This window comes from Microcaecilia unicolor, chromosome 11 (genome assembly GCF_901765095.1).
Source record: "Microcaecilia unicolor chromosome 11, aMicUni1.1, whole genome shotgun sequence".
NCBI classification, from domain to species: Eukaryota; Metazoa; Chordata; class Amphibia; order Gymnophiona; family Siphonopidae; genus Microcaecilia; species Microcaecilia unicolor.
Window position 1 is genome coordinate 195,262,111 of NC_044041.1, and position 23,009 is coordinate 195,285,119.

The 23,009-nt window shown below is 47.1% G+C and overlaps 1 protein-coding gene across 1 annotated transcript; it reads right to left on the reverse strand.

Annotated features, from left to right (window-relative positions):
* Positions 1 to 1,859: 1,859 nt before the first annotated feature.
* FAM110D (family with sequence similarity 110 member D) lies at positions 1,860 to 13,465 on the reverse strand. Its single transcript, XM_030219417.1, has 2 exons — positions 13,412 to 13,465; positions 1,860 to 4,171 (listed from the first exon to the last, which is right to left on the reverse strand). Exon 2 carries the CDS (start codon positions 3,760 to 3,762, stop codon positions 2,692 to 2,694), a length of 1,071 nt encoding a protein of 356 aa, XP_030075277.1. The 5' UTR covers positions 3,763 to 4,171; positions 13,412 to 13,465; the 3' UTR covers positions 1,860 to 2,691.
* Positions 13,466 to 23,009: the final 9,544 nt, after the last annotated feature.

The window sequence follows — 23,009 nt, forward strand, 5'->3', positions numbered from 1 at the left end:
AATTATAAAGACACCATAACCATGCACATTGCACTTAAAATAGATTTTATTCACTTCTTTCCAACAGGATGCAGACATCAATAAACACTTATCTTAAAAAAAGAATTCACAGGTCTATTTTAATTCGGAAATTACAGAATCTAATATGGAATGCTCGATTTCAGAATTGTCCCTGAAGGAGAGATGAAAAACTGTCAGTGACCTCCAGTATGCCCTCTCTCACACCTTGCTTCTCTCACTGAAACTACCATGGTCTCCTCCTGCAGCTACCACCCTACAGAGATTGGGGGGGGGGGGGGGGAGTTCTCGACAGATACCTCATGTTGTTCATCCCTTTTATGTTTTCCTATCCCTGAAAAAAGTGAGCAAGGAAGATAACAGAAATTCTACACTTTAAAGAAGAGATACATTTTTTTTTACACTGAATTTATTTATTTATTTGGATTTTGCTAGCCCAAGGTGAGTTACTCTCAGGCACACTGGGCATTTTTGACACAAGTTTCAAAGTTAACTTTTATCTTATATACGTTTTACCCAGGGCTTTTTTTGAGGGGGTACTTGGGGGGTACTGAGTACTGGCACCTTTTCCATTGACTGCTAAAATTGACCCATGGACCCCATATTTTCATGAAGGAACTCAGACTATACACACCAATTCTGCCTTGTCATAGATTCTGTGAATGGTTGCAGGGGGGCCTGGCTATTGTGGGATGAGTCCCTCAGTGATCACCCCACCCCTGAAGGGTGGCCTGGCATTTGAGTTCCGGCACCTTTTTTGCTAGAAAAAACGCACTGGTTTTACCAAATATCCAACATTTTCACTCATGTTTTGATACCCTAAAGAAGACACAAGGAAAGGAAGTGAAGACAATTAAGAGGGGGGTGGGCTCTGTAACAAATCAAAGAACTGAGAGAGACATAAAGAAGAGAAGAGACAGGTGTGTGAAGAAAGTCTGAGTCACCACTGAGACCAAACTCAGCAGAAGTCTTTTTAGGAGAGAAACTGAATACTGTATGGGAAGACCCCCCCCCCCCCCCCCCCCCCCCCGGCTTCATGTCAGACTATACTTTGACCTTTACCCTTTAGTATACAGGATCAGGGAAGCTGTTGGGTTCCTGTATCTGTGTTATAAGCAGCTGGACATTTCTGATACAAACAACGAGGCTTTGAATAGCATTTTGCCAGCAGTATAAATCACTTTGGACAGGTTTCTTTAAACAGGTTTCTTGTATGAATGTGCATTTATTAACAGATACTCAGTCCATCACCATGCACAAAAGCAAAATTACATGTATTAACCTAGGCATTAACAATTCGATTTGTGTGCATTCAAAAGTTCCCCTAATGCATGTAAAAAAAAATTATTAAACTGAATGCTTGAAGTGAACTGAAAAATACTCACAAATTGAGAAAATTTCTGAAAATGAACCAGCTTTATCAAGAACCAACCCCCAGGTTGATGCCGCCCCCCCCTGAGGGGGGCCCAGCGCCACAGTCCCACCCGCCTCCGCCACTGGGCCGGGCCCCTTCCACCCGAACCCCTGCAGCAGAAGTGCTGTCTTCTGACTCCGGAATGCGCGGCCCACACAGACGCGCTGATCTTCGCTGTACTCTGCAGGGCTTCTGTGCATCTAACATCCTGCACGTGCAGGACATCAGACTCATAGAAGCCCTGCAGAGTACAGCAAAGGTCAGCTGAGAGGAGCGCATCTGTGTGGGCCACGCATGCCGGAGTCAGAAGACAGCACTTCTGCTGCTGGCAAGGGTTCGGGTGGAAGGGGCCCAGTGGCGGTGGCAGGTGGGACTGCGGCGCCGGGCCCCGGGAATTTTGTCCCCCTTGTCCCCCCCCCCTCGGCGGCACTGGTTATAACCGGTGGGGAGTCCAGCCATGTTAGTGGCACACAGTAAAAAAGGAAGACGGAGGAGGAGGGGAAGAGAGCAAGACCAGCTGGTTCTCTTTGCCTTATCAGAGAGCAGTGGAAGGAAAACATGAAAGGAAGGGATGGAGAAGCTCAGGGAGGGAATAGCTTTCTGGTCTCATTTGACTAGTTAAAAAAAAAAGTCACAGAATGTAAAGTGCAGGCTTCACCCACATACCTACAAAATCACTCTGCATGACCAATGCAGGCTAAAGAGACACTGAGCATGAACTAAGAAGCCTGCTGGGTCGAGAAAGCTATGCGTTTTTATGCTGTGCTCACTCAGTAGGTGGTTTTCTATGGGGAAAGGTGAGCAGCATGTCCAGATTGCATCCCAACCACGGTAAGGAAGGACGGTAGCTGCCGTAGAGTAGATTATTGGATAATCTATGCACCTTTCAGCACTGGCCCCAAGATAGGTCAGGTTTTCAAACTATCTACAAGGAATATGCATGAGATATATACGCTTACATGAGATGCAATGTATTTATGTAAATATAGCATGTATATTCATTATGGATGTTCTGGAAACCTAACTTGTTAGGTGCATTCCAAGGTCCAGGCTGGGAACCACTGTGGCAAATAAGAAAGGTCATCTAAAAATCCATGACCTTTCACCCCCTTGACCTTGGACTTCTAAAGGAAATGGCACCTCCATAACACATCCAGGTCAACCCAGTTCACCAAAGAAACCAATCCCAATAAAAAGCAACATAAAGGGCAGTCTCTATTCTCGTTGAGAAGGTACGAGGCAGATCAGTGGCTCCCTGCTCACACTGTGGATTCTCGTGGTTTTTCCTTGGCTTTCTGACAACTGTACAGCCACTTAATGACGCGAGCATTCCTCTCTATGACCGAGATGGGAGAAGGGGTCTTTTCACTTGGTTCCTCCTCAGTGAGTTCTGCCCCCAGGCAGCTGTACTGGGAGCATTCACTGTTCTCCCTAGAGTCACCGCCACTCCCATGGGGCAAAGACATAACATCCCACTCGGATGAGAAAAACTTATCCATCCCAAGCAGCTCCACCAAATCCCTGTCCAGGCCGCAGTGATCAAAGAATCTTTCCTTCTCAGACAGAGCAAGGGAGCAGCACAGATGTACCTCAGGCCATGGGGTTTTGACAAGGTTGAGGGGCAAATAGGTGCCGGTTGACTTCCGTCGCCTTTGCTCTGGCGTCCAAGTTCTGCGGCATATTAATGGACTGAGGTGGCTGCTCTGAGCTCTGCGCCTTGTTATGGGACTAAACTGGCTCTGAGCTAGTCTCAACCCCTCCTTCTCCACCGGGACCCAGAGCATCTGGCTTTCATCTTTGGGAGTTGGTGATGGCTCCTCTGTGAGGGCATTGGGAGAAATTTTCTGCTTCTCTCTCAGGGATCCTTGAAATAACCTTCGTACCAGGCTGCCACCCTTGGCATTTTCTTTGTTCACAACCTTGCAGTCCCGTTTCTGCCGATACATGACAAGCGAGTCAGGCCTCAGCAGACGCTTCCCAGTGCTTCTCCGCAACACAGGCACTGGTAGGGAAGCGGCTCCATTGCTCAGGTTCTGTGCACAGCGCTGGTTCTGATTGCAGTCTGGATCAGGACTATTGCACCACTGGGCCATCACTAGCCCCCTGCTGTGGTGAAGCAGTGGTGTAGTACAGGCTGTGAGTACAGGATCCTGCCGGGTGTTCATCACTTCTTGTGTTTTCACGTACTTAGCTTTATCTGCTTCCAGCCTCTCAACAGCACTGGGAGTCCTTGAGCCACTACCCATTTCTATTTGTCTACGCAGATACTCTGGACCCCGGTTCAGCAGCTCAAGAGGAGAGGAAGAAGCTACCAGAGGAGCCCTTTTCATGGTTTCATTCAATCGAATCCCAAGACTGAAGAACGTATGCCTTTAGGGCTGGAGGATGCTGAAGTCAGAGCTTCCGTACAACTATCCTATGATAATTCTCATCTGCTTGGAAGGGCTTTGAGTGTGTTCAAGATCATCCAACGACTGAGCCCCACACTCTCCAATGGACTTAAGGAAGATAGAAATAATTACCAGTTGATTCCATGAGTCCAGATAAAATCTCCTATAGGTGTCATCATGATGTCCTGATCCTGGGTCAAGGAAGCTCCAAATAGTAAACAGAAGACCTGTTGTGCTCCCTTCCCCCTTTCTTGGGCCGGTAAAAGACTGTCCAACGGATCACTTTATGGCACGTGATCTGTCACAAACTCATTTCTTCCATAACACCATAGACAGCTCAGATGTTGCTCTGGAAAAAAAAAAGCACAGGAGAGCAGTGGTCAGAAAGGAAAAGGGATTCTTGGAGTTTGGGGTGCTGGTAGACACATCTAGGTTTGCATAGTAGAAAAGCAAAGGGTCATCAGGTCAAGATTAAGGTGCCTTGGCCACTATGTTGCATGTGGATCTTAAATATTAGACCAGTACAACTAGGCTGCAGATGAGAACTGAAGTAAATTTATAGAATGTGTAGGGTCTCAGTACTGGAACAACAAGGGGTGCTTTATGTCAGGAATGAGATTATTAAGATGGTTCACCCTTATGATGAGTCCCTTTTACAATAGACCTTGATTCTAAACCTTTCAAAAGCAAATCTGTGAAGTCACATCTCCCAAAGTAATCTACGTTTATTTTATGTATGTCCTCTAGCTGTTGAACGTTACTATAATAACTTCTTTATGGTGTATCTAGACATCTTGGTTTGATGACCTTTTCAACAGAAATTTCTTGAGCGCAACCATATGTTGGGGGAACAGATTAATGCAACTCCTTACCCAGTTGTCCCTAGCTCTAGCCAGTGCTTCAAGTTCCTCAGTAATCCCCCCCCCCCCCCGAAAGTTGCCCTTCCTTCCTTGGAAGAGTCTCCTTTCCCCAAGAGTATTCTGGGTAGCTTCTCAATGCTACTGACAGTGTCCTGAGGGGAAGAGCTGCTGACTGAGGTGGAAATCAAAACCTGGAAAGGAAAGAGCTGAACTTCCTGGATCAACAACAGAAACCTTTCCAGGGAATCGCAGGAAGCCAGACACAGCCTTTTTTATTCACCCTGCCCTTGAACAAGACATATCTCTGCCTGTCCCTCACACACAAATTCCTGTGTGTCACAACAAAGTTTCTGTATCCTGGTCCAGCAAAGGATGTGGTTTCTGGGATGGGGATGGGAAAAGGGCACAGGCAAGACAGATGGGCTTGAGAAATGGACAAAACTATAGGGCTCATGAGTTGATGGATAGTGTTTTCATAAACTGCAATGAAAAAGGGTGTAATTACATTCTAAGGAAACCAAGAGCAAAAAACATTAGCAGGATGCCTTGTGTGTATGAGCTCAGGGGGCAATGCAGGTTAGGAGTGAGGTCCATTGGCAGAGCATTCCACGGCCCTCAGGCCTAGGTCAGCCTTACACAACTGTATAAGATCCAAGCTTGGTTGATTGAAATCTACTTATGTTTCAACATTTTATTGATGATGAAATAAACATAACATAGTGAATAACACAAAAATGTGAAACTTCAACGTTACAATTGTGTATCATACATAGTCAATAAACAGACCATCATCAAGTTTTTATATTTTACCCCCCCCCAAACCCCCCTCCCCCCTCCCCCTCCCCCTCCCTTCCTCTTTGCAGCTCAACTACTACTACTACTTATCATTTCTATAGCGCTACTAGACGTACGCAGCGCTGTACACTTGAACATGAAGAGACAGTCCCTGCTCCACAGAGCTTACAATCTAATTAGGACAGACAAACAGGACAAATAAGGACAAAGAGTAACAAGATTCCAGAATCCCAAAGAGCAGCAAGATTCTAGAATCCCAAACACTACTACTACTACTTACCATTTCTATAGCACTACTAGACGTACGCAGCGCTGTACACTTGAACATGAAGAGACAGTCCCTGCTCCACAGAGCTTACAATCTAATCAGGACAGACAAACAGGACAAATAAAGGATAAGGACAAAGAGCAGCAAGATTCCAGAATCCCAAAGAGTAGCAAGATTCCATGCAGAACCCCAAAGAGCAGCAAGATTCCGGAATCCCAAAGACTACTACTACTACTTATCATTTCTATAGCACTACTAGACGTATGCAGCGCTGTACACTTGGACATGGAGAGTCCCTGCTCGACAGAGCTTACAATCTAATCAGGACAGACAAACAGGTCAAATAAGGGATAAGGACAAAGAGCAGCAAGATTCCAGTAGCGCTCTAGAAATGTTAAGTAGTAGTAGTAGTAGTAGTAGTAGAATCCCAAAGAGTAGCAAGATACCATGCAGAACCCCAAAGAGCAGCAAGATTCTAGAATCCCAAACACTACTACTACTACTACTTACCATTTCTATAGCACTACTAGACGTATGCAGCGCTGTACACTTGAACATGAAGAGACAGTCCCTACTCGACAGAGCTTACAATCTAATTAGGACAGACAAACAGGACAAATAAGGGATAAGGACAAAGAGTAGCAAGATTCCGGAATCCCAAAGACTACTACTACTGCTTATCATTTCTGTAGCGCTACTAGACGTACGCAGCGCTGTACACTTGAACATAAAGAGACAGTCCCTGCTCGAAAGAGCTTACAATCTAATTAGGACAGACAAACAGGACACATAAGGGATAAGGACAAAAAGTAGCAAGATTCTGGAATCCCAAAGACTACTACTACTGCTTATCATTTCTGTAGCACTACTAGACATACGCAGCGCTGTACACTTGAACATGAAGAGACAGTCCCTGCTCGACAGAGCTTATAATCTAATTAGGACAGACAAACAGGACAAATAAGGGATAAGGACAAAGAGCAGCAAGATTCCAGAATCCCAAAGACTACTACTACTATTTATCATTTCTATAGTGCTACTAGACGTACGCAGCGCTGTACACTTGAACATGAAGAGACAGTCCCTGCTCGACAGAGCTTACAATCAGACAAACAGGACAAACAAGAGATAAGTGAGGATGATAACATAAACCTTTTACTGGCGTCTGTTCACAAGTCCGTTAGGACATCTGTGAGTATCTTTATCCTCATGAAATCTACTTAAATTAGAAACTATTTTCAAAGGGTCAGAGTGAGAAAAGGCCCCTTAAAACATCATCTTTCATCCAGAAGCGTAGCCGGGTTTTGATGTTAGGGGGAGCAGACCTTTTGTAAAGGCTGAAGGGCTGATCTGCATAGGCACCATTTCATTCAAAATCTGTTTGGGGGAGCAGCTGCTCCCCTTGCACCCCACCTAGCTACACCTCTGCTTTCATCCCTCTACCTGCCTCCCTCAATGACAAGAGCAGGACCCTGACAAACCTTGCATCTAATGCTTAAATTCATGACTTCCTCCTCCTCCTCAATCAGACAGTCAAGAGGTCACTCATGCCTCCCCCCACCTGATGAGTGCCAGAGGGCATTTATTAGCCTCAATGGTCTTTATTCATGCACTGATCATCCCTCTATCAAAGGGTGGAGAGAAGAATAGAAGAGATGAACTCCAAAGAGGTCAAGCTAATGAGAAGCTGGTGAATGTTTGGGGCAGGGGGGGCAGATAACCAGAGGACAGAAGCAATAAGGAGTACTGAGGAAATGCTGTAGAAAGGGGCCAGGGGGAGAAGGCTACTGCCCAAAACAGATGGTTTCTTTCTGTACAGAGGAAACCAACTAATAGATCTAGGGAAATCTCTGACAGCGCAGGCTGTGAAATGGTGAATTATTAACTTGAAGAGCCGAAGTATTGATAATCAGGGGTGGAAGAGGGGAGCTGTAGGGCATACCTTCCACGTCATGCCATCTCAAGACGTTCCTCATTTTTCTGTTCTCCACAAAGCTCTTTGGTACAACCCAACTTCATACCAAGGTTAATCATTCCTTAACTGTTCTACTTGAAAATTCCTCCATCCAAATAGGACTAGAGAATAGGAAAATACACAGCTACTGTACCTGAACGTAGCTCGCCTTGAGCTACAACTGAAACGGACACCAGCCAAATCCAAATGGATAAAATAATAGATTGTTCTCAGTCTTTGCTGATCCCCCAACTCTCCAAACTTCTGTTAAATAACCAGCCCGGTTCTGAGGTGACTGTTAGGCCAGAAGGAAATAGAGCACCTCTGGGAAAAATTCTAGCCCTGGTGCCCTCCTGCAATGAACTTCCTACAGCAGGAAATCAGACAATGCAAACGGAAAGATTCAAAGAGATCCTATAGCCATCTATCTGCAGGCCAAGTCAAAAGCAAATACATTAGCGCTGAGATTCCACCAATGTCCTTGATATGCAGTGCAAGCTAATGCTCTTTTGTTTACGCATTCTGTCCCTCTACTCAGCTCAGCAGCCTTTGCTTCCATCAAGTACCACCTACAGCCGTAGAAGGCATGACAAGAAGAGACTGGAACACCCCAGAGTCAGTGGATGAGACTCTTTATGAAATGAAACCCATTACATAAGTATTGCCATACTGGGCCAGACCAAAGGTCCATCAAGCCCAGCATCCTGTTTCCAACAGTGGCCAATCCAGGTCACAGGTACCTGGCAGAAAAACAAAGAATAGCAACATTCCATGCAGAACCCCAAAGAGTAGCAAGATTCTAGAATTCTAAAGACTAACAAGATTCCATGCAGAATTTCAATGTGTAGCAACATTCCATGTAGAACCCCAAAGAGTAGCAAGATTCCATTCAGAATCCTAAGTATGTAAGTATTGCCATACTGGGCCAGACCAAAGGTCCATCAAGCCCAGCATCCTGTTTCCAACAGTGGCCAATCCAGGTCACAAATACCTGGCAAGATCCCTAGAATAAAAGGTGACTCTCAGCACCAGGTACTCAGATATAGGGAGAATGGTGCATGCTGGGGGTTCCCTGCTACTATCCTTGTCCGCTTGTTTATAAGGAAGGGGACGTTGGATTTAGCTCAGGCTTTTATTTTCCAGTTGTAGCTCGGGTACAATAGGTATTTTCCTGTCCTGGATGGCTTACAATCTAAGAGGACAATATTCAGTGGGTCTAATTCAGCTGACCAAAGTTAGCTGAATTAGACCCAGTGCTAACCCCTATCGGACTACAAGAACTGTATGTTCAGGTCTGAGGCAGCCAGCGGGAGTTACCCAGGTACCCCCAATATTCAATGGCAATAGCTGTTAACTTAGGATGGCCTTTTTGTTATCCTAAGTTAACTAAGTCAATATCCGGGAACTGCCACTGAATATCGGCATTGCCGTGACTTCACCCCTGGGTCGCTCAAGCAGTAACCAGATAGTAGTGTGGCAGTCGGGCAATCTGACGTGCCATTCAATGCAGGGGCGTAGCCAGACTTTGGCAGGAGGGGGGTCGAGAGCCTGAGGTGAGGGGGTACATTTAGCCACCCCCCCCCCATTTTTGACCTCCCCTTCGCCATTTTTGACCCCCCCCCCACCGCCGCCACCGCCACCACCACCACCTTTGAAACCCCAGTGCCAACCCTTTCGACTCCCCCTTCCCGCCGCTGACAACCCTCCCCCACCACTGCCGTCGAGTACCTTTGCTGGTGGGGGTCCCCAACCCCCACTAACTGAAGTCCTCTTCTCCAGCGCAGCTGCGTTGCTGATCTGCAAGGCTTCTGTTTCTGTGAGTCTGACATCATGCGCAGTACGTGCAGGATGTCAGACTCACAGAAACAGAAGCCTTGCAGATCAGCAATGCGGCTGACCCCCGCCAGCAAAGGTACCCGACGGCAGCAGCAGGGGAGGGTTGGCGGCGGGAGGGGGTGGTTGAAGGGGTTGGCGGTGGGGGGGCAGGGCCAAATCTACGGGGGCCCATGCCCCCGTGGCCCCACGTAGCTACGCCCCTGATTCAATGTCCTGTCAGATCCTGGTCAACCTCTCGAACCCGGTTAACCAACACTGAATAGTGACTTGTAAGTTTGTAACTCAGGCAATGGAGGGTTACCTGACTTACCCAGGATCAGAAGGAGCTACAGTGAGATTTAAACTGGACTTTACTGGTTCTCAGCCCACTGATCTAGTCACTAAGGGTTCCTTTTACTAAGGTGTGCTGAAAAATGGCCTTGTTCTAGTGTAGTTACGTGTTTTGGATGAGCACAGATCCATTTTTCAGCGCGCCTGTAAAAAATGCCTTTTTTGGGGGGGGAGCTGAAAATGGACATGCGGCAAAATAAAAATTGGTGCGCATGCATTTTGGGTCTGAGACCTTACCACCACCCCATTCACTTAGCGGTAAGGTTTCACGCGATAACCAGGCGGTAACCATCAATGCACGTACACTGCCGATTACCGCCCGGTTAGCGCCGTGCATTTGAAAATAAAAAGGTTTTTTGGGTGCGTGTAAAAAATGGATTTACCGCCTGGGCCATTTGGTAGCTCCAAATTGACATGCGTTGTGCTCTTGTAGGGCGCCTGCGCGGCTTAAGTAAAAGGACCCCTAAGCTACTCATCCACCTGTGTCTGATAAGGCTACTTTATCATCGGGTCACAGCCTTATGCTCAGTACCAACCACAGGAAATTGAGGTAAGGTGTGAACTGCAGGGCTCCTGACCTGATGCCAGGATGTTCTATGGATCTTAATGCACAGAGAGACTTTCCTATCTCTCTCTCTATCCTGTGTGCCAGAAGAAACCTACAGCAATCCTGGTCCAGCAAAGGACCCTCCATGAATCTAAGAAACAGGTTCAACATCTCAGTGTGGAAGATTTTTGGTCTGAATCATCACTGGATGAAGGAAATACATCCAAAACAAATTACAGGCTATCATTGCAGATAGGAGAGAGGAGAGAGAGAGAAAAAAAATGAGACAAGAAATGCTGGACACCTACAGGTACATTTCATGGAGTCTCTGAAGCTGAGAATATAGAGAAACCAGCAAAGGTACAGTGGAGGTGTGGCCTAGTGGTTAGGGTGGTGGACTTTGGTCCTGGGGAACTGAGGAACTGAGTTCGATTCCCACTTCAGGCACAGGCAGCTCCTTGTGACTCTGGGCAAGTCACTTAACCCTCCATTGCCCCATGTAAGCCGCATTGAGCCTGCCAAAAGTGGGAAAGCGCAGGGTACAAATGTAACAAAAAGAAAATCTACAGGACCTAAACACTGGCCATCCTCGCAAAACACTGGAAGACTGGGTGCGCTTGACACTGGATCTCCTACCCTTCCTTCCCAAGCTGTTTCTCCAAATCCCAGTTCAGGGGTCTGGTTGTAATCCCCGGACAGGATCTTGGCACCGGCGACTACACTTTTTCAGGTAATCATGCCTGCTTGACTCTATGATAAATGTTTAAGTGGAGGGGGCAGGGGGAGGAGGGAAGAAAAGGCTACATTGAAATAATGTGGGCATTTGGGGTGCAGGTGGGTGATCTCCATTTTATAGACTATTGATTGGCCCAGCAGCACTCCAGTGGGATTGGCACGATCAGGCGCCTGTAAATAAACAAATAATTGGAATTTTACAGAATGAGGGGTTCAGAAGGGACAGTTCTTGACACACCACAGATCGAAAAAGCCTCACCACCATGGAGATTTACCATGACGATGCTCTCACTTTATGCCCGAGAAAGTGTCTTAGTAAACTTCAGGTGTTTTTGCATATATCCTTTCCCCCCACCCCCACCCCCCCCCACCCCAATGCCCTGCAAGACATAGATCTGAGCATGGGCTGTGACACTCGCTAGCCTGTTTGGGGGTCACTGGCAAGTCTGGCTGCTGCCAGGTGCTCACCTAAGACACGCTGCAGTAATGATTAAGCTCTGTTTAATGCCGGAGTGGTTATTTATCCTATAAAGTTTACAGTTTCATGTTGTTCAGACATACAGTGCAAGGTTACACGGGCACAGTCTATAAGCATGCCAATCCAAACAGGGAGACAAGATGGCATGAAACACGTACATAAGAGGATTAAACTGGAGTGTGAGGGCTATTTCTACTGCATGTGGAAACTGAAAAGGATAAGACCACTCTTCCCAAGATTCGTCTTTCGTAACCTAGTGCAATCCCTCGTCCTCAGCCATCTGGATTACTGCAACTCATTATACGCAGGCTGCAAAGAGCAAACACTGAGGAAACTTCAAACAGCCCAGAACACAGCAGCCAGACTCATCTTCGGAAAACCAAAATATGAAAGGGCAACACCACTACGAGAGAAACTACACTGGCTTCCACTGAAGGAACGCATCACCTTTAAGGTATGCACACTAGTCCTCAAGATCATTCACTGCGAAGCCCCAGCCTACATGTCCGAGTTGATTGACCTACCACCGAGAAACGCTAGGAGATCTTCCCGAACATACCTCAACCTCCATTTCCTTACCTTCAAGGGCGTGAAATACAAGACGCTACACGCGTCAACCTTTTCTCACACGAGCACGCAGCTTTGGAACTCACTGCCATGCAACTTAAGAGCGATCCACGAACAAGCATCCTTCCGCAGATTACTGAAGACCCATCTGTTTGAGACAATTTACGGAAAAAAACAAAACACATAGAGTCCACACTCACTTACATCAATGCATCACACATCCACTTATGATCTCTCATCCCCCCTAACTCCACATTACTCATACATATACTTACAGGAATATGTACACCATGTGCCTATGTGTCTTAACACTGCCCTTAAGCTTCCCATTGTCTCCTCCCAAAGACTAAATGTTGATGTCCCATTGTGATATTCCTAATGATAATTCGATTATCTCGCATAACTTGTACAATGTAACCCATAACCAATTTGTAACAACTGTATTCTCATTATTCATATCTTATTGTAAGCCACACTGAGCCCGCAAAGAGGTGGGAAAATGTGGGATACAAATGCAAACAATAAATAAATAAATATTTGCCCTGCCCCACAGTACAAACCTGTTATCGGAATAGAATATGCCCTTTCTGCCAGAGAACCAGAGGGTGCCATGGCCATGCCAGCCTGGTGGGTTACGCAGGCACTTGAAATACACCTAAGGGATGATACTACAGCACAGAGTACCAACAGGGTAAGCAGTAAAAAGTGTAAACACAGCATCAATTCCACAGTGCCCTAGAAATGAACCCACTTGCTGGTCAGAAAAACCCTACACGGCTCAACTCCCTGCTGCCAGAAAAACAGACAAACTGAAAAAGGTTTCAATACATCCACATGGCCCAACCTCTTAAACACAGGGCAGCCCAGAGGCTCAGCAGACAAACCTCCCACCTAAATACAGTGCAAGTAGCATAGGGGAAACCACAGAGCCCAAATCCAGCTCCCATCCAGACTCACAGCCGTGAAACATCTCCCAAAATACAGAGAGCTAAAAATAAGCAATCACGGGGCCCTGGGAGCCAGCAAAGAGACAGCTGTGTGTCAATGAGTTTCAGGGTCGAGGATGCTGCAGCCTTGTTTCCAGAGTCTGCTGTGTGGCTCTTGCAAAGCACGGGAAGTTTTAAAATAGGAGAGATCTCACGTCGCTGGGAAATGTAAGTGAAAGGGGCGATCAGAGGACCCAGCACCGCTGTTGTACCAAGAGACCTGAGCAACTCACCTGAGCTGAGAAGCCAAGGACGACGTGTGCCAGGGACGTGTTGGGGACCTGCCAGTCCTGGGGAAGACTGGTGGCAGGAGGGGCAGCGAGCTGAGGTTAACCGCACCAGGCTCCGCACATCCTCCGCCCTCTGCTGTATTAACCCCTTCCTGCACGGTTGCAGCAGCAACAGCATCACTCTGTTCCGTTATTCCACCAGCCCAGCTCCTCCCATTCCTTCTGCTTCCACCAAATTAACCTTATCTAGACTAGTCAGTTCCACACTGTCCTCTTTCCCATCTCCTTTTGCAAGCCTTGCACTTTTCCTGCTAGAAGCTAATCAAGAAATGTATTAAGTTATGTCCAATAAAAAAGGTATCATCTTATTTTCTTTTCCATGTTTTATTTTGTTTGATTTCTATAGATTCTACATGGAATGTTGCTATTCCACTAGCAACATTCCATGTAGAAGTCGGCCCTTGTAGATCACCAATGTGGCCGCGCAGGCTTCTGCTTCTGTGAGTCTGACTGCAGGACGTCAGACTCACAGAAACAGAAGCCTGCGCAGGAATGTTGCTAGTGGAATAGCAACATTCCATGTAGAATGTCCAATAGTATCTATTTTACTGTCATAGTAATGCTTGAATGTTTTCACTTATATACACTGTCAGCTAGCACATTTGCTTATTTCCCATCTGATGAAGAAGGGCAACCTTCCAAAGCTAATCAAGAAATGTATTAAGTTATGTCCAATAAAAAAGGTATCATCTTATTTTCTTTTCCATGTTTTATTTTGTTTGATTTCTATAGATTCTACATGGAATGTTGCTATTCCACTAGCAACATTCCATGTAGAAGTCGGCCCTTGCAGATCACCAATGTGGCCGCGCAGGCTTCTGCTTCTGTGAGTCTGACGTCCTGCACATACGTGCAGGACGTCAGACTCACAGAAACAGAAGCCTGCGCAGCCTTCTACATGGAATGTTGCTAGTGGAATAGCAACATTCCATGTAGAATGTCCAATAGTAGCAACATTCCATGTAGAATCTCCAATAGTAGCAACATTCCATGTAGAATCTCCAACGGTATCTATTTTACTGTCATAGTAATGCTTGAAATGTTTTCACTTATATACACTGTCAGCTAGCACATTTGCTTATTTCCGATCTGACGAAGAAGGGCAACCTTCGAAAGCTAATCAAGAAATGTATTAAGTTATGTCCAATAAAAAAGGTATCATCTTATTTTCTTTTCCATGTTTTATTTTGTTCGATTTCTATTGATAACCTGCTAGAACTTAAACCTCTTTCTGCTTATCTTTCTCTTCATCTTTCTTGCTTTCATTCTTTTTTTTTTTTATCCTTCTATCTCCTTCCACCTGCTAAACTTGTCTCCTACTTACTTCCCCTGGGTTTTTTTTCTTCTCTGTCACCGCGCCCCCCCCCCCCCCCCCCGGGCTGTTAAATGTCTATGTGGAGGGGCATAATCGAACGAAAACGTCTATCTCCATGGGCGTTTATCTCCGAGAACGGGTCCGTGAAGGGGCGGACCGAACCGTATTTTGGGAAAAAATAGACGTCCATGTTTTATTCGACAATTTGTGAGCTGGGCGTTTTTGTTTTTCAGCGATAATGGAAAATGAAAGCGCCCAGCTCAAAAACGAATAAATCCAAGGCATTTGTTCGTGGGAGGGGCCAGGATTCGTAGTGCACTGGTCCCCCTCACATGCCAGGACACCAACCGGGCACCCTAGGGGGCACTTTTACAAAAACAAAAAAAAAAGGTAAAAGAGCTCCCAGGTGCATAGCACCCTTCCCTTGGGTGTTGAGCCCCCCAAATCCCCCTCAAAACCCACTGCCCACAAGTCTACACCATTACTATAGCCCTAAGGGGTGAAGGGGGACACCTACATGTGGGTACAGTGGGTTTGGGGGGGTTGGACGACTAAGCATTAAGCAGCACAATTGTAACAGGTAGGGGGGGGGGGATGGGCCTGGGTCCACCTGCCTGAAGTCCACTGCACCCCCTAACAACTGCTCCAGGGACCTGCATACTGCTGCCAGGGAGGTGGGTATGACATTTGAGGGTGAAAATAAAAAGTTATGAAACATCATTTTTTGTGGTGGGAGGGGGTTAGTGACCACTGGGGGAGTCAGGGGAGGTCATCCCCGATTCCCTCCGATGGTCATCTGGTCATTTAGAGCACTTTTTTGGGACCTGTTCGTGTGAAAAAAGGGTCCAACAAAAGTGTCCTAAATGTTCGCTAAAAACGCCTTTATTTTTTTCGATTATCGCCCTAACGCGTACATCTCTCCTCGGCCGATAACCACGCCCCAGTTCCACCTTCGCCACACCTCTGACACGCCCCCATCAACTTTGTACGCTTCCGCAATGGAGTGAAGTTGAAAACGTCCAAAATCGGCTTTCCATTATACCGATTTATTAGTTTTTGTGAGATAAACGTCTATCTCCCGATTTGGGTCGAAATCTAGGCGTTTTTCTCTTTCGATTATAAGGTGGATAGTGCATCAAGGCAGGGACAGTGCTTCACAGACTCATTCAGAGAGAGTCCCTGCTCTGAGGAGCTTACAGTTGTCCCGTTCCGGGCCCTTACCTGTCGGTCCGCGGGCTGGAGCGGGAGGCTGGGGCGCCCGTGGGATGCGGGGCGGCGGGGGAAGGCTGCCACGGGGATCGCCGCGACTGCAAGCTGCTCCGAGGCCAGTGATCCAGAAGAGCAAGCGCCGGCCTCGGAGAAGGAGATCCGCCGGCCAAGATGGCGGCGCCGGCGTCGTCGTCCTCCTCGCTGCAGCGGGACCAGCGAGGAGGCTCCGCCCACTTGCGCCGGATTGGCGCATCCGCGTAGGAACTCCGCCCATCGGACGGGAGGACCAATCCGGGGTCCCGCTGCCGGTCTGGGCGAAGAGGATTGGTTCCAGCTGTTCCCCAGCCAGGACGAGCGGGGGATTTAAACAGAAACACGGAAGGGGTCCAGTGCTTCCGTTTTGTTGTTTGAAGCCACATTCCAAGCCTGTGTTTGTTCCTCGTGACAGCTAGCCGTCCTGCTAGCTATTCCCAAGCCTGTGTTTGTTCCTCGTGTCAGCTAGCCGTCCTGCTAGCTATTCCCAAGCCTGTGTTTGTTCCTCGTGACAGCTAGCCGTCCTGCTAGCTATTCCCAAGCCTGTGTTTGTTCCTCGTGTCAGCTAGCCGTCCTGCTAGCTATTTCCATTGAAGACTGTGTTTGTTCCTCGTGTCAGCTAGCCGTCCTGCTAGCCATTTCCATTGAAGACTGTGTTTGTTCCTCGTGTCAGCTAGCCGTCCTGCTAGCCATTTCCAGTGAAGACTGTGTTTGTTCCTCGTGTCAGCTAGCCGTCCTGCTAGCTATTTCCAGTAAAGACTGTGTTTGTTCCTCGTGTCAGCTAGCCGTCCTGCTAGCTAGCTCCATTGAAGACTGTGTTTGTTCCTCGTGTCAGCTAGCCGTCCTGCTAGCCATTTCCAGTGAAGACTGTGTTTGTTCCTCGTGTCAGCTAGCCGTCCTGCTAGCTATTTCCAGTGAAGACTGTGTTTGTTCCTCGTGTCAGCTAGCCGTCCTGCTAGCTATTGCCAGTGAAGACGGTGTTTGTCCCTGCTATCGGCTAGCCGGGGCTAGCCACTTCCTCAGACTGTGTCCGTTCCCAGTGCTCAGCTAGCCGCCCGGTTAAGCCACGCTCATCAAGGACTCTGTACCCACCTCCAGCCAGGCCAGCCGTCACCCCGCGGTTCCAGCAGTCCTGCTGGCCGCCCGCAGCTGAGGGCTCAACCCTCGGTGAACGGCGGTCGCCGCGGGTGAAGATTCGGGGTGCTCGGTTATTTCCTGGCCCTAGTGGGGCTCGGGAAGACTCGAGAGCTCACCAACACCAGAGTGACATCAGAGCCGCGACAACAGTAGTCAACAGACAGATGCTGGGGATAGAAGGAGATTGAAGAAACATGGAGAATAAGGAAGATACCAGGGCTGGACTATCCATTAGACAAGACTAGGCAGTCACCTAGGGCAGCAGCTGGGGGGGGGGGGGGGGAAGCAACTGAAGGTAGATCCTGATAGCCACAAGAACTCAAAAAAATTACCAGTAGGGTGGGAGCAGTTTTCAATTAACCCATTTACCCAGATTATTTCATAAGAAGTGGTGTTGAGGAGATCATGATTGTTTGGGAGAGGCCAGGGGGCCTACAGCAATTGGGGGTGGGGAGCAGACATAAGGTTCAAGGTTCACCTATGGTGCCTAGTAGCAGAGATGCGTTTCCAGGGGGATTGGGCTGGTTCCCGTCACCCCCCCCCCCCCCGGTGGTATTTTTTGAACACCGTGGGTCGTGGCTATTGGGCGGTTTTTACCGCTGCGGCCATGGGTTGGGCGCATTTCTATTGGTGACTTCTATTGGGCCAATATTGGACCAACAGAAGCCCTGAGAAGGTGGGTGCAGGCTTCCTTTAAGTATGCCTGCGTGCCTGAAAATGGGCTTGGAGACCTTATATGGGCAGACTTATACGGTCTGTGCCAGAGCCGGTGGTGGGAGGCGGGGCTGGTGGTTGGGAGGCGGGGATAGTGCTGGACAGACTTATACGGTCTGTGCCCTGAAGAGGACAGGTACAAATCAAAGTAGGGTATACACAAAAAGTAGCACATATGAGTTGTCTTGTTGGGCAGACTGGATGGACCGTGCAGGTCTTTTTCTGCCGTCATCTACTATGTTACTATGTTACCTCCGCTTTCATCACTCACACGCACCGTCCGTGAGCACCGTGACCTGCTGTGACCTCATGTTGTGTGAGCCGGCCGAGCCGCCGTGCTAGCCTTGCACAAGCCCAGTGAGATACACACTTCTGTATCTTATACGACTCCAACCAAGTCCCCTCCTCCATCCTGCTTCTAGAAGTCAGAAGAAGTCAGAGGAAGCCACAGCTGTTTCTCATTTTACACCTCATTACTCAGAGGATGGGGGTCTACCAGGCAGTAACTTGATTTACCTCCCCTAGAGAGTCCATCAAATACCAGCTGATGAAGCTAAAATACCAGGGTGCAACAAGACCTTGGAATCAAAGAGGGGCCTTCAGGTCAGCCCTTCTTAAGTGCAGGAAGAAGGAAAGACACTGCAAGGATCTCGCTGTGGAAACCCCCTCAATTTGTTCATTTTGTCTCATCCATTATTTCTTAATGTTATCTCCTGTATTGCTCAATACATGTTGGATCAACCCCAGACTAACTAGCAGGTGCCCTTCAGAGATGGGGAGAGATGGGCGGAAACAATATGATAAGCAGATGTAGGAAAGCCAAGAAGAAATTGACGCAGCCCTGACTAGATATGTTTAGAAATTCATAAGTTGGAATCAGGAGACTGACCATTGGGACAATAGGTCAGCACCCGAGGACCCACAGCAGTACAGGGACCCATTCTCCACTAGGGGCCCAGATCACATTGTCAGTTCACCCCTGGTTGGAATCTATTTCTGATCCTTGATGGACTAACTTTGGAAAGGTTTATGTTGTACATTAGGGAGGGGGTTCTTACTAAATAAGGTTTTTGGCCTCGGAATCTAACCACAAGCTCTTGCGATGGCAGCCTAGACTATGCTTCCTAATAATAGCCAAGAAAAAAATCCATTGGTGGATGTATTTGGACTAGGTATGCCAGCCTTTCCTTGACTGGAAGAAGGCTATTTGAAGTCAGAGAAGGATGGAGATGACCGTAGAGCCTATTCTGTCTGCCCAGTTATTCAAGATGTCTTCTTATTCTGGACAGTCATTTTGTCCTCCTCCTTTGGATTCCACCACCTTGAGTAGAAAAGCATATAAGAACTTCAACCCCCACCTCTCCCTTGCCTAATTGCAAGGCTCTGTAATAGGGTAACGAGCTAACAGTACTAGCAAGGCCATTGCTCAAGCATCTAGCCTGCCAGGCAGACCCAGCTACCAGGGCCTCCCTTGGTGGCATTTCATATATGACTGAGCTTTTAATTTGAATTGTATGTATATTTTATTAGCATTTGATTTCCCTAATCCCTTATTTGTCCTGTTTGTCTGTCTTGATTAGATTGTAAGCTCAGTCAAGCAGGGACTGTGTCTTGCATGTTCAAGTGTACAGCACTGCGTATGTCTAGTAGCACTATAGAAAGAACATATTTGAACAATAAGAAATGATCAAGGATGATAGATATGACGGGATCTGTCTGTAAAATACCTTATATGTCAGAGTCAAATTTTTATATTGTATTCGGTAAGTGAGCGGAAACCAATGATATTCTTTAAGTGCTGGAGAGATGTGATCAAATCGATGAAGACCTGTGAGAAAGTGAATATTATTATTATTTATTAGCATTAGTATAGCGCTACCAGACGCACGCAGCGCTGAACACCTGACATAGAGAGACAGTCCCTGCTCAAAAGAGCTTACAATCTAAATAATACAGACAGACAAGACAATTAAGGGCGAGGGAAGTACTGGGTGAGAAGGAACAAGGGGTGGGGGAGGCAAATGAGTAGTGGCTAGGAGTCAAAAGCAGCGGTGAAAAGGTGGGTTTTCAGCATAGATTTGAAAACAGGTAGAGATGGAGCTAGACGTACAGGCTCAGGAAGTTTATTCCAGGCATAAGGTGCTGCGAGAGAAAAGTAACGAAGCCTAGAGTTAGCAGTGGAGGAGAAGGGGGACGACAAGAGAGATTTGTCCAGCGAGCGGAGGTCACGGGAAGGAATGTAGGGAGAGATGAGAGTGGAGAGGTAATGGGGGGCTACAGAATGGATGCATTTAAAGGTCAGTAAGAGAAGTTTGAACTGTATGCAGAAGCGGACAGGGAGCCAGTGAAGTGACTTGAGGAGTGGGCTAGTGTGGGCATAACGATTTTGGCGGAAAATAAGCCGTGCTGCAGAATTTTGGACAGACTGGAGAGGAGAGAGGTGACTGAGCGGAAGACCAGTAAGAAGTAAATTGCAATAATCCAAGCGAGAGGTGACAAGGGTGTGGATAAGGGTTTTGGCAGCGTATTCAGAAAGGAAGGGGCGAATTTTGCTAATGTAGATAAAGAAGCGACAGGTTTTGGCGATCTGTTGAATATGGGCAGAGAAGGAGAGAGAGAAATCAAAGATGACTCCAAGGTTACGAGCCCAGGAGACAGGGAGGATGTGAGAGCCATTAACAGAGATAGAGAAAGGGGGAAGAGGGGAGGAGGGTTTAGGGGGGAAAATGAGAAGTTGAGTTTTAGTCATGTTTAGCTTCAGATGGCGAAGAGACATCCAAGCAGCAATGTCAGACAAGCAGGATGAAATTTTGTCCTGGATTAAGGATGAGATTTCAGGGGTGGAGATGTAGATTTGAGAATCGTCTGCATAAAGATGGTACTGGAAGCCATGGGATGAAATCAGGGTACCAAGGGAAGAGGTATAGATGGAGAAGAGGAGGGGTATAGCTGTGTTCTGGACCATTTATACTCTTTTAAGCTGAGAAGATGGTAAACCTGCATAAATGATATTGCAGTAATCAACCTTTGAAATAACTAATGCATGCCTCACTATCCAAAAAAGGGTGTGGAATATGGATCGAAAGAAGTGATGAGAAACTGGATCGTACTACAGCTGAAATTTGAGGAACAAAAGTATTATTATTATTATTATTAACATTTGTTTAGCGCTACCAGACGCACGCAGCGCTGAACACCTGACACAGAGAGATAGTCCCTGATCGATAGAGCTTACAATCTAAAAAATACAGACAGACAAGACAATTAAGGGCGAGGGAAGTACTGGGTGAGAAGGAACAAGGGGTGGGGGAGGCAAATGAGTAGTGGCTAGGAGTCAAAAGCAGCAGTGAAAAGGTGGGTTTTCAGCATAGATTTGAAAACAGGTAGAGATGGAGCTAGACGTACAGGCTCAGGAAGTTTATTCCAGGCATAAGGTGCTGCGAGAGAAAAGGAACGAAGCCTAGAGTTAGCAGTGGAGGAGAAGGGGGACGACAAGAGAGATTTGTCCAGCGAGCGGAGGTCACGGGAAGGAATGTAGGGAGAGATGAGAGTGGAGAGGTAATGGGGGGCTACAGAATGGATGCATTTAAAGGTCAGTAAGAGAAGTTTGAACTGTATGCGGAAGCGGACAGGGAGCCAGTGAAGTGACTTGAGGAGTGGGCTAGTGTGGGCATAACGATTTTGGCGGAAAATAAGCCGTGCTGCAGAATTTTGGACAGACTGGAGAGGAGAGAGGTGACTGAGCGGAAGACCAGTAAGAAGTAAATTGCAATAATCCAAGCGAGAGGTGACAAGGGTGTGGATAAGGGTTTTGGCAGCGTATTCAGAAAGGAAGGGGCGAATTTTGCTAATGTAGATAAAGAAGCGACAGGTTTTGGCGATCTGTTGAATATGGGCAGAGAAGGAGAGAGAGAAATCAAAGATGACTCCAAGGTTACGAGCCCAGGAGACAGGGAGGATGTGAGAGCCATTAACAGAGATAGAGAAAGGGGGAAGAGGGGAGGAGGGTTTAGGGGGGAAAATGAGAAGTTGAGTTTTAGTCATGTTTAGCTTCAGATGGCGAAGAGACATCCAAGCAGCAATGTCAGACAAGCAGGATGAAATTTTGTCCTGGATTAAGGATGAGATTTCAGGGGTGGAGATGTAGATTTGAGAATCGTCTGCATAAAGATGGTACTGGAAGCCATGGGATGAAATCAGGGTACCAAGGGAAGAGGTATAGATGGAGAAGAGGAGGGGTATAGCTGTGTTCTGGACCATTTATACTCTTTTAAGCTGAGAAGATGGTAAACCTGCATAAATGATATTGCAGTAATCAACCTTTGAAATAACTAATGCATGCCTCACTATCCAAAAAAGGGTGTGGAATACGGATCGAAAGAAGTGATGAGAAACTGGATCGTACTACAGCTGAAATTTGAGGAACAAAAGTATTATTATTATTATTATTATTAACATTTGTTTAGCGCTACCAGACGCACGCAGCGCTGAACACCTGACACAGAGAGATAGTCCCTGATCGATAGAGCTTACAATCTAAAAAATACAGACAGACAAGACAATTAAGGGCGAGGGAAGTACTGGGTGAGAAGGAACAAGGGGAGGGCAATTGAGCAGAGGCTAGGAGCCAAAAGCAGTGGTGAAAAAGTGGGTTTTCAGCATAGATTTGAAAACAGGTAGAGATGGAGCTAGGCGTACAGGCTCAGGAAGTCCATTCCAGGCATAAGGTGCCACGAGGGAAAAGGAACGAAGCCTGGAATTAGCAGTGGAGGAGAAGGGGGACGACAAGAGAGATTTGTCCAGCGAGCGGAGATCACGGGGAGGAATGTAGGGAGAGATGAGAGAGGAGAGGTAACGGGGGGTAAGTAAGATTGGAAACAATGATGACGCCCAAATATCTAAAGGAATCAACTAATTTTAACAGAGAACTACAAATCAAAAGGGTAACGTTAGGTGCCTGGATATGTTTAGAAACCTAGAATGCTAAGGATCTAGAAGGGTTTAAGATCAGATGGTTAGTAGCCAGCCAACAATCCACGGAACTGAGACAATCTTCCAATTCAGGGGTCCATTTTACAAAGGTATGCTGAAAAATGGCCTGCGATAGTGTAGGCGCAGGTTTCGGGCACATGC